The following is an 11714-nucleotide window of genomic DNA, read 5'->3' as shown; positions in this document are numbered from 1 at the left end:
TTCCATAATTACATTCATTTCATATTATCCCTTTACTCTGCAAGTACAGTTATTTTCATATTGCATGGCCCTTTAACTGGGATATGTAACTTAAATGCAGAGCTCCATAAATCAGACACGCCGTTCCCCCGCCATAGCTAGGCTACAGCAGGCTTTGGATGGAGCAGCACATTCCTCCACATTTAGATTCAGGAATATGAACTGTGCTCAACCCCCTCGGTGCTGGTGCTGGGAATGCTTACAATGCTTATTTTGGCTCACAAAATACTAAATTCTGAACAGGCACAGCTCCAAAGCGCTTTATATGTATCTTTTTTTTTTTTTTTTCAGAAACACAAATAAAGTTTTGTTCAGTTTAAGGGTCGCTTTGATGTGATTGCAATTCAATTTACAAGTAAGTGCATGACAAGTCAAGCTGGAAGTTTCAAAATCGTGTTGCGTGAGCTTGGCTTCTCAGAATGTATGGCGCAATCGATACTAACATGACACGGCAGGCGCTGGTGCAGCTTTCAATGAAACAATGTGTTGATTTCCCCAGCGACGACACTAAACCGTCAATTCAAATTGAGGTGCCAATGGCAAAACAGCTATCACAGATACAGAAGCATATCATTAATACTGTAAACATACACAGTACTGGATAAACAAAAAAGTGTTTTGTTGTTGCCTGATTTCATTTACACGACACGGATTGCGCGGTTCAGTTCGTTCTGTTTGTGTTGTTGTTTTTAAAAGAAGGTTTATCATCTGTGATCAGATGCATTTATAAGACTGAGACCGTCTTGTTTTCGGTTTTAGTGCCGACTCCACCGGTCCTGCTAGTAAGCTACCACTGCCACCTCCTGGGCGTTTGCGTTTAAACGTCATTTTAAGGAACTGCATGTGTTTCCTTATTAAAAAAAAAAATCACTTAACGTCACAACAAATGCGATATAAAGTTACTAAGAACAGTCATGATGTACCTCTGAACGTGCGTTTCCTTTACAAAACACCCCAGCAACGCTCTTTCACCCCTAAATAGACAATAAAAGATGACCCATAATTACACCCGGATTCTTTAAATTACACTCCCCCTCCCGTATATATCCCAATAAAATGCAACGATATGATAACGTTTCGCTCCCCCGCACACAACGCGCGCCAGATATCTCATTTGAAGATTACTGTTTTCCAGTAAAAAAAAAAGTGCGTAGTCGTGTTCCAACCCAGCTCTATTGTGATAGGCTCCTCGGAGCTGTGCCGGTCTGTGATTGGCTTGTAAAACCTGACGCGCCCACGACCAGGCAGGTCTCGCGGTGTTTCGGTTTCAGCGCGAGGCGCCCCTGCGCTTTCAGTTCTGGAAACCCCTTTGCATCGCTCACTCGCAGGCGCCATTTTGGAGGAGCGGAGCTGTGGTGTTTATGAGAGAGAGGGAGAGACTTTCGACAGATTAGAACAGACTTTTTTTTTTTTTTTGTCTGCTTGTCGTATCAGTTAATCACGACTTGATCGTTTTGTAGATACGTTATAGTTGAATTTAGCGAGCGAAGAAGCCGTTCGAACAGAAGGACGTTTCGAATCGAGGTCAGGAGAGGCCTGGGCGGTAGAGTCAGACCATCACAGAGAGATCAATAAACACATCGAGTAACTTGTGTTTAAGGTACTTCTATTGTTATAATTATTATTTTAGATGTCAGTTTGGATTTTTTTGAACTGGGATCATTGTTAATAGTGAGAACATTTATTTGTTGATGTGTCTTTATCAACAAGGTAGGGCGGGATGTGTTGTTACGTAAATAAGAGTTTAGAGCATAAAAAAGGTTTACCGCTTATTAGTGTCGGGCTGTACTGCAATCTGAAACGGGTTTTTTAGGTTATAATGTTGGACTGCTACGCATTTGAGCTGGTTTTGTGTGCAATGTCGAAAGCAAGGCGGGGACATACGGAAATCCAACCTGCGTGAAAGGTTGTATGGTACGGACGCGTTGACACGATCCGCCGCTGACGCAGTAAAATAAGCCGAGTTCTCTTGAGGGAAACGACAGTACCGTTCAGCCCTAAAGAAGAATTCCGATAGTCCTGAGTTAAGACTGGTCTCGCCTTTCAGGGGCAATAGAAGTTTGTAATCCTGATTTAGTTCCTCCTCTAAGAGAATGCACGTTATTTGTAATGCAGTCTAATACTTTGCCACTTCGCGTTAGTAAAGTATATATATATATATATATATATATATATATATATATATATATATATTTTTTTTTTTTGTTACCATATTCTGAAATAGTAGATCAGCACTTTACTCTCACGATGATTTCTCATTCCTCCCAATCGAAGCCCTGGTCATGTCTTAATAGATCAGAACCCTGATACACGTGGGAATCTTTTGTGCGCACAGGTGACTTTGGAGTTACCAGTTACTTTAAATGGACAAAGCAGGTCGTTTCTTTGCGGAACACAACTTTATATCTGAGCATCAGTAAGTTGCATTATGTAGTTTGCAACTTTTCCCTCAGGAAATTGCTTCTATATACAACAAAGTCGACATATGTTGAAACTGAATTCGTTATACAAGAATTGGTGTTGGTGAAATGACTCTCTTTGAAACACAATCACTACCACAGTTCCACCCATTTGTTATTTTTGTTAAATTGCATATTGTGCCACACTGTGTTGAAGTTTTGTTGTGAAAGTAGTGTTTAAAATTCCTTAGGAAAAAAAAAAACGGAAACGGAAAACCGTTCTTCAAGTCATGATCACTGCATGTCTGTAGTCCATGTTTCTATGTGTACTTGGACTGAGGAAGAAAAGCAAAGTGTTGTATTCCAGAGAAACTGGGTTCTACATACAAAGTGAACTCACCCGCCTGCTTTTTGTTTTGACAGGCATTCCCCTGAAAGGTCATGTAAAACTAAGTCAATTAACCAAGGACCATGGCCAAGAATGACAGTAATACCAAAGTGAAACCGACTGGGCATTTGCTTATTTAATTTCATTGTGTGTGGGTTTTGAACCTAGTTTTTTGGTGGGAGGGATGGATTCTGTAAATCTTTGATTAGTTGAAGTTGACATAAGGAAGGTAATTGCAAAAAAGGGTTTTGAGCTCTAATACTGAGCACATGTAGTGTGTTCTTTTTTAATTAGTAAGAAGTAATGACTATGCAATCTAAAGTTATGGAAAAAAATAGCCCTTTTTATTATTTTTTTGCATAGGTTAATTTACATTTTTACTTCCAGGGTGACTGACTGACAAAATGGCAGACGATTTCGATATTGAAGCCATGCTTGAGGCTCCTTACAAGAAGGTGGGTAAACACAGGTTTGGTGGTGAGTTCTAAAAATACACTACACCTGAAACTACTGCTGTATTCTCAGATACTATCCCCAAACCCTCTTTTAGATATACTGTACTGTTGGACGTTGACTAATGCATTTTTTTCATTTGCTGATGAGATGTGATTTGTTGCAGTAGTTTCAATTCAGAATTATGAATAAACGCCCATCTATCTCTTTTTGTAGACTTGCCTAACGATATCTCACCTCTACTCCCATGAATTCACCTTTGATTCCAGTGTGAACTGTCAAACAGTAAGGTAGTAATTGCGCAACGTATCGCTGTACTGTGGTCCCCAAAGTAAAAACAGAACTTCGTCTCACGACATCCAAGCACCTGTTTGGTAGCAACAAGGTGAATGCAAAGGATGAGGAAAACACATTTTAAGCTAAAAAAACCCCAAAAAATAAAGAGACAGTATTCATGTTTAATTTAAACATGGTATCGTTGATGCCACGCATGTTCTTGTTAATAGTTTAGAATTCGCTGCTGCTATTTTGTTAATAGGAGTATGGTTAGAAAATTAGGAGGTAACTTTACTGTCTAGTTAACATGTACAACCTAAATTGGCCAATTAATCTGTTTAAGGTAGTCCTCTGAATATTTAGTTAAATGCTTATTTCAGTAGTTACCATTTGCATGAATCAAGGTATGCTTAAAAGAAACTGAAGAAACTGACAAATACAGTTTAGATGGTCAACAAGTGACTGGTAGAATGGTAGAGAAAGTTAAGACTTTTTATAGTTTCCAAAGGGCCGTTTTACTTAAATTTTTTTTTTTATAGATACTACTGGGTACTGTCTCTTTAACCCTTTAATTGGTATATTAAGTACACGTTTTTAAAAGTGTATACCTGTAAAAGGGTTCATCCAATTTTAAGTCTATTTTGCATGTCTTATTAGCAGTTTAACAAAAGTACGAAGTCTCTTTCAGATTAGAAGTACTTTATTGCCCTTTCTGTGAAAGTGTCTTTGTAAAAAGAAAATACTTTATGCTTTGTCTTGCAGACTGGAATTTGCAACCACATTGTCAGTCAATTTGCTGATAAGCATTTTAATGTTAACTTGTGTAACGGGACAAGACTTATGTGTACTCAGACTTTAGCAGGGATAGTTTCCACGCAAGAGATTTGAAATTGGAACTTTATTTGGCTGAATTGGTGGATTTTTTTTTTTTGATGACTTTCTTGGGAGTCGACGTTACTAAGCAGTGTGAATCCCTGTTTGCTTCAGGGCGAGATGTGTGACAGAGGTGGCATCGAGCTCTTACAGTCCTCGAACGAAAATGGGTGAAGATCTCTGGAATGGCATCCAACACAGGAACTCGATTAGTGGCTGTCTGCTAGCATGGCCACATTGGTCTTAGGCAAAGATAGAGCCTTGGTACTGAACAGCAGGGGTTGCTCAACCAATACATAAACATTCAACAGATTTGCTGTGTAATATATAGTGCCACATTTTATATTCAACCACTTGAGCTAAAGATGTATTCAGTAAATTATTTGACACTGATTTTGATTTAAGTATTGGTACTGTAATATGTAGATTTTAAAAAAGGGGGGGCCCCAGCAAAGTGGTTAAAGGACCCAACTTAAGTTTGTCCGAGATTAAAGGACTGTTTTATATATGTTTGGATAATTTTTTAAATCATTGCATTTTATATTTTTTTTGTTCCCATTCCCCCCCCTCCCCTTGACGACTTGAAATGTTTCCTCTTCGTCCTCATGATGTTCTTCTATCGACCCTGCTTAGGATGAGAACAAGTCAAGTAGTGCCAATGGATATGAGGAGCGCAGTAAGAAGTAAGTGCAGTTTATAAAATGTATTCATTTGCAGTGGTGAATGTGGTGTATAAAACTGTAGTTTAAGCAAACTTGTGAATTTGGCAAGTGTTTGGTTCTGTTGCTAAATGTACAGTGAACCTTAATATATAGTAGGTCTGTAATTGTCAAACAAGTGAGGCCAGTTTTGACCAGATTAAGAGTGTGTGTCATTGCTGCAATAATTTAAACATGTTTTGACGACGTTTGTGCTTCTGTTTATTTGTACTTTTGGTATTTTTCAAATTCATTGTTTTACCCCAAGGAAAAAGAAGAGTAGAAGTAAAAGTCGCAGCAGGAGCCGCGACAGGAAGAGGAGCAAAAGCCGGGATCGTAAGAAGAGCCGCGAGAGAAAGACGAGCAAGAGTCGTGAGAGGAAGCGCAGCCGGAGCAAGGAACGCCGCCGCAGCAAGTCACGAAGCAGAGAGAGGGGAGGCCGATACCGAGCACGCAGGAGTCCATTGTAAGTTTCCCTGATGCCTTCACGTTGGTATCTCAATTTTGCACAATTGGGGTGCCAAGATATTTAAACCATATAACCATAAATGGGGAGAAGGGATTGGAATATATTAACGTGTATGTCTGGCTTAACCCTTTTACCCAATTAAGGGGATAATGGTTTGTAAAAATGCTAGAGCTGCAGGTTTATATATTTTAAGGGCAGTAAGTTAATTTTACTGACGTATAGCTGGTTATGAATCTTAAGCATGGTTGCGGTTAAACTAACCAAATGAATTGTCTTTTCCAGATTTGTGTTTGTCGCATTCAAATTGTTAAGTGTATTGGAAAAGCTGGAGTGAAATGTATTGCCAACTTAATGGTGTTGGCAGTGCTGTAAAGTATAATTGAACAAAGTCAAACAAATCCATGATTAGAAGTAATTAAACCGAAGTATCAAGAGGCCAGCGCCAGTGTCTTTGAAAATTATTCACATGCCAGGAGTAGAAGGATTACAGGCATGGATACTGAGATGAACCTTGTTTTTAATTGCAGTGCTGGGCCGAAATTTAACGGTGGCACCAGAGGGAAGATTGGCCCACCACCTACCATCAAACTAAGGTTTTTATAAAAACTATTCTAACACCCCGTTCACACTTGTGGTCAATGTGGTTGCATAGCCCAGAGACACTCCATACTGTCTCTTGTGTGCGAAAGGTAAATAGAAAGCAGAGTGCTGTGCTCGCCAAGATGGCAGGGGATCAATATTGAATGATGATTATTTCCACATCGTACAACTAACTATAAAAATGTTAAAAAAATAAAAATCTAGCGTTTCTAAATCTAAACATTTTTTCTTTCACAATTTACAAGCTGCAGTGCATTTGTAATTATGCTCAACTTGTCAAAATTAACTTTTCCTAGTAACTAAGCGATAAATATTAACTGCAGGATTGTGGATCTCAGTAATGCTGGTGATTTGGCATATTCAACTACCATTGTTTATTTTGCACACAACTATACATAGCTTCAGAAGTCTGCGTCTACTAAAATACCAATCATTTCTTTAGCTGCTTGCTAAATACTGTTCTCATCCACAAATAAGATTGTGGATGCACCATGTGAGGATGACCCTCACTAATAATTCAATGCCCATTGTGATTATTAATTTTATTCAATAGGCAATAGGGCAGTGGTTTATTATATTGTGCTTGTTTAGCAAAGTGTATTTTGTGTATGGAGGTGTATTGCTGTATTTAGATTAGGGAGCTTTCCTCAATGAAGTGGTAATGGTTAGGGACTAGAGAATAATGAGTAAAAAATAGAATAGTTTAACAGTCGTGTTTGTAAACAAGATGGCATTCATGCAGGTTAAATGTATAAATGAGAAGAAACGTGTAATGTTATGCCGTCCCTCCTTAGGAGGGAGCAGTAGTACTATTAGGTGGTCAGTTGTGAGCTTGTCTTGTGAATGTCAGTCATTGTAATTACAACGTTATAGCCCTTTGCAATCTGAAGTAAGTTACAAATAAGTTGCTTTTTCTTGCTTTTTCTTGCATTCTAAATACCTGTGTTCTTGAGAGAGTGATTATGGGTGAGGTTAAGCTCAGACCGTCACACCATAACAATAAGTCAAAGTAGTCCTTTTTTATTTTTTATGTGCTATGCAATTGCTGATATGGTGCTTTGAAAAAATATATTAAGAGATATTAAGAGCTACAAATCAAAGATTATTGTATATTCCGGAGCGCTTCCATTCTGAGTGCAGGCTATAATTTCATTTAAAAAAAAAAAAAAGCAGTTTGCCATGTTTTAGGCCTGCTTTTCAGTCACATGTGAACGCGTGAAGGTGCCTTAAACTGCAAATGTGAACGGGGTTGCAGACCTAAATCTGAGGCGGCCCTGGGCCAGCCCAGCAGTATGAACGGGGTCACAGTTGTTTTGTGTGAAGTGATTTTGATGTATACAGTTACACTCTCAAGGATTTTAATTTACCGTAAATATTTTTGTTTTAGTAGGAGACGTTCTAGAAGCAAAAGCCCATTTAAGAAAGACAAGAGTCCTGTGAGGTGGGTAAAATTTGATAGTTTATGCCAGGTCTTGCGTGTGTGTATGATATATAATATTTCTTTCCTCTACCAAGACATTTAATTGAATGAAGTTTGTCTGCCTTGTCTTTAGGGAGCCTATTGATAATCTAACCCCTGAAGAAAGAGATGCACGGACAGTATTTTGTATGCAGCTGGCAGCCAGAATTCGACCACGAGATCTGGAAGAGTTCTTTTCAGCAGTGGGAAAGGTAAGGACCGCCATCTGTGTTGTAGTGCCACAAATGATACTCCTTGTTTCAAGTCTGAGGTCAGACCAAGTCAAGTAGATGCATCTTTTGACGTAACATTTCGACTTTTTAAACACAGGTGAGAGATGTGAGGATGATTTCTGACAGGAACTCGAGAAGATCAAAGGGGATTGCTTATATAGAATTTGTGGAAGCAAGTTCTGTGCCACTGGCAATTGGCCTTACTGGTCAAAGGCTGTTGGGAGTTCCAATCATTGTTCAAGCATCACAGGTAGGATATATGTCTTGTGTAATATCTGTATCTATCTCTCACCTGATTCAGTCAGTGATTTAGTATTTGTCGTCAGGAAATCTTGTGTAAAATGTAAATTGTTTAATTTGCTTAACACATTTCTCATCAACTATTTTTTAATACGCCTGTCTTATCGCATAAATAAGAAGCACAAGAACTGTTTTGTGGTCATAATTTGTATTAGTTATAACAAACATGTTACAATTGTGTTCTGTGTATTTTGCTTTTAGGCTGAGAAGAACAGGGCAGCAGCTTTAGCCAACAACTTACAAAAGGGTAATGCTGGACCAATGAGACTCTATGTGGGATCTCTGCACTTCAATATCACTGAGGAAATGCTTCGAGGAATCTTTGAGCCTTTTGGCAGGGTAAGGGGGAATTTATGATTTTGAAGATTGTCCTGGAAAGCAGAATTTGAGAAACACGCTTGCTTTTTTTGTAAACTAATCAAACTGATCTCTTTTTGATAGATTGAAAGTATTCAGTTGATGATGGACAGTGAAACTGGACGTTCAAAAGGATATGGCTTCATTACAGTAAGCTTACATTGTAATGTCGTTTTTATTTTCAAAGGAAGTGCTGACAAATTGGCTTTTTAAACGTAATGCTTTTTCTTTTAGTTTTCAGATGCAGAATGTGCTAAAAAGGCTTTGGAACAGTTGAATGGATTTGAGCTGGCTGGCAGACCTATGAAAGTGGGACATGTGACTGAGCGCACTGACGCATCAAATGCAAGTTCATTCCTTGACAGTGACGAGCTGGAAAGAACTGGGATTGACCTTGGAACTACTGGTCGTTTGCAGTTGATGGCCAGGCTTGCAGAAGGTAATTTTGAAGGACTGGTTTTAAGGCAGAAATATGGACACAAAGTAATTTTGCAAATGATCAAGAGGAGGTGTATGGGGCTTTAGGTACAGTCCTAGTGGTTGATATGCAAGTACACTGGGGGGAACGTCAGCTACTTCTGCTTAAATGCTGAATGTTTTTTCTCCCGCACCCTCGGTCTATTCTTATGTCGTCTTTGGTATTCCAGGTACTGGTTTACAGATCCCACCGGCAGCTCAACAGGCCCTTCAGATGAGCGGATCAATAGCCTTTGGTGCTATGGCAGCTGTAACAGGTAAGTGCTTGTTTTTCTCCAAATTAAACATCCACTTGGTAGAACTTGGTTGATTTGCTGCTTGTTGAAAGCTTCTAAGATTTGTAGATATCTCTATTTATTTGAAATCCTCAAGTATGTACACAAATACACACGTCCTTGCAACTTCAAATATGACTGATCCTTCTCATTCCTTTTTCTCTCTGTGTGTGTGTCACTCTCTCTCTCGCTCTGTGTGTGTGTCTCTCTTTCTAAGATTTACAAGCCAGGCTTACCCAACCACCTGATGGTGAGATTGATCGGCTTTGCTTTCTTAAACACTTCAAGTACTGTTGATGCACATTTTCATTAGCAATATGTATATATTTATTTTATTTGCAATGTGTGGATAAGCTGATAAGTTAAACAATTGTCCCCAATATCTGTTCAGAAACTCTGCTCTGAAGTGGGCTAAAGACACAAAAAAAAAACCCATCCCATGTGAGACTTAAATAAGCAGCAAGTTGTAGTCCAGTTTTATTGATAAGTGACTAAACTTGATTTTTTTGCTATGAATTTTTCATTTGTTTATTTTTAGCTGCTATGAATCCTGGCTTGAACTTAGCCCTGAACCTGAACCCTGCTATGACCTTACCGACACAGCCTCTTGCAACACAGTGCTTCCAGCTGTCCAATATGTTCAACCCACAGTCGTAAGTTGCTGTATTTATAATGCCCTAATAGTTAAAAATGAAAAGTTGGTGTTATCAATAAGCTATGTCTTAAATATTGTTCTGACATTGTAAATGAAATCTAAAGAACATGAATATGGTCAAGCAGTAGAAATTGGTACATTTTATTTGTTACTTGTTTTCACAGGGAGGATGATCCAGAATGGGATGTAGAGATTCAAGATGATGTAATTGAGGAGTGCAACAAACATGGAGGCGTTGTACACATTTATGTTGATAAAAATTCACCACAAGTAAGTTGTCAAGTGCTGACAAACATTCTTTGGTGCTTTGGCATTTATCATTTTGACTGTCAATTACAGCACACAGTTATTTATATATATCTATCTTTTTTTTTTAGGGCAATATTTATGTGAAGTGTCCTACTATTTCTGCTGCCATGGCTGCTGTTAGTGGATTACATGGAAGATGGTTTGCTGGTAGGTAAACTTATTCCACTGTATGACACCTGTACGAACATTGAAAGTTTCATGTCATTCTACAGTTTTAAAGAATGTGTGTTGTCTTGGTGAGCTTGTATATAATAAAGCTAGCCAACTTAAGTTTTCTTTAACTGTAAAAGTGTCTGATTTAATTTTTTTTTTTTACAGGTAAAATGATCACTGCTGCCTATGTTCCACTTGCAACCTACCACAACCTTTTCCCAGAGTCTGTGATGGCTACTCAGCTGCTGATGCCTATTCGCCGATGATTGATCAAAGCCAGGAAATGCTGTAGTTGAACATGAACAATCTTGGATTGTATATAATAGAGCAGTCAATCTTTTTCACTGAATTGAAAATAGTTTTGCTGATGTTAAATTTGATCAGCGATGTTGTGAACTTGAGTAGCAAATTGCTGCCCTGTCCTTTTTTACACCTTTTTTTTAAAAATATATATATTAAAAGGATAAGGAGAGTCAGTCCTTGCAAAGTTTCATGACATGAGATGTTAGATTGTGGAGTTTTATTTTCATAGGACTATATGAACTATAGATGGGGCTTATTTAAACTATTGATTTAAGGAACTACATCTCAAACCCATGTCTGAAAATTCTGGTAGATATTTGCGTGAACTCAACATGCATAATAAAGGGACTACAGTTGTGTTATGTACAGCTTGTCTGTCATTGGTCTTATCATATCTCCTTGTAAATGTTTGTTGTACATACAGTTGTCTTGTGCTTTATAGATTTGACAGGCAGTTACAATGTTGCATTTCTTTACTGCAGAACAGTGAGCAATATTGGAAGGGTAAGTTGTACACAAGTAAGAAAAAAGCCAAAAATCTGCTATTAAATAAAGTTTAAGAAAAGGAAGTGCAATGTTACTGTTGTCTGTCTGCATATTATGTTTAATGTTTTAAGCTCTATGAGCTCTTAAAGCTAAATTTACAAATTTGTGTAATTCAAAGAGACCACCTGGTATTTCTATTGAGCAACAAGTTTTGTAATCAAGATTGATTTTGTAAAGAGTTCTTGATTAAAGTTCCTTTTAAAATAACAAATAAAAAGTTGTGGTCCATGAAGAAACAGTATGACCTTAAAACAGTCATTTCTCAAATTGCTTGACTTTCATTCTTAGTCTGTTGAATTAACATGAATCGTTCATGTGAAGCCATGTGGAAATCTGTTGGAAGGTTAATAACATCTACAAGCCTTATCGGGCCAATCCTGAGTACTGCTCACGCTTCTCTGTGGTGGTTTTGTTTTCTCAATTGGACCCAAGAGTTTTGAAAAAGGAACACT

General features: G+C 38.1%; 1 protein-coding gene across 12 annotated transcripts; it reads left to right on the top strand.

The window, feature by feature from the left end:
- The first annotated feature begins 1351 nt into the window (after positions 1-1351).
- On the top strand, positions 1352-11469 carry LOC121297760 (RNA-binding protein 39-like). Of its 12 annotated transcripts, XM_041224244.1 has the most exons (18): positions 1353-1639; positions 3214-3281; positions 3496-3564; positions 5062-5111; positions 5395-5592; positions 6123-6188; positions 7583-7636; positions 7749-7866; positions 7985-8137; positions 8389-8526; positions 8629-8694; positions 8779-8983; positions 9192-9278; positions 9514-9546; positions 9835-9949; positions 10116-10221; positions 10329-10407; positions 10579-11469. In XM_041224244.1, the coding sequence occupies exons 2-18, from the start codon at positions 3231-3233 to the stop codon at positions 10677-10679; spliced, it is 1689 nt and encodes a 562-aa protein (XP_041080178.1). In that variant the 5' UTR covers positions 1353-1639; positions 3214-3230; the 3' UTR covers positions 10680-11469. The 12 variants fall into 12 exon arrangements, with proteins under 12 accessions (XP_041080180.1, XP_041080189.1, XP_041080178.1 ...); XM_041224246.1 differs by lacking the exon at positions 6123-6188 and having other exon boundaries at positions 1352-1639; XM_041224247.1 differs by lacking the exon at positions 3496-3564.
- Positions 11470-11714: the final 245 nt, after the last annotated feature.

The sequence above is a fragment of the Polyodon spathula genome, chromosome 23 (genome assembly GCF_017654505.1).
Source record: "Polyodon spathula isolate WHYD16114869_AA chromosome 23, ASM1765450v1, whole genome shotgun sequence".
NCBI classification, from domain to species: Eukaryota; Metazoa; Chordata; class Actinopteri; order Acipenseriformes; family Polyodontidae; genus Polyodon; species Polyodon spathula.
This window is presented reverse-complemented; position numbering and strand designations above follow the sequence as displayed.

Bases quoted from the DNA above. Each gene is read 5' to 3' on its own strand.
- LOC121297760 (XM_041224244.1), top strand. From the start codon at position 3,231: ATGGCAGACGATTTCGATATTGAAGCCATGCTTGAGGCTCCTTACAAG. The intron at 3,565-5,061 runs GTAAGGTAGTAA...GACCCTGCTTAG, and splicing joins CCAGTGTGAACTGTCAAACA to GATGAGAACAAGTCAAGTAG. The intron at 5,112-5,394 runs GTAAGTGCAGTT...TTTTACCCCAAG, and splicing joins TATGAGGAGCGCAGTAAGAA to GAAAAAGAAGAGTAGAAGTA.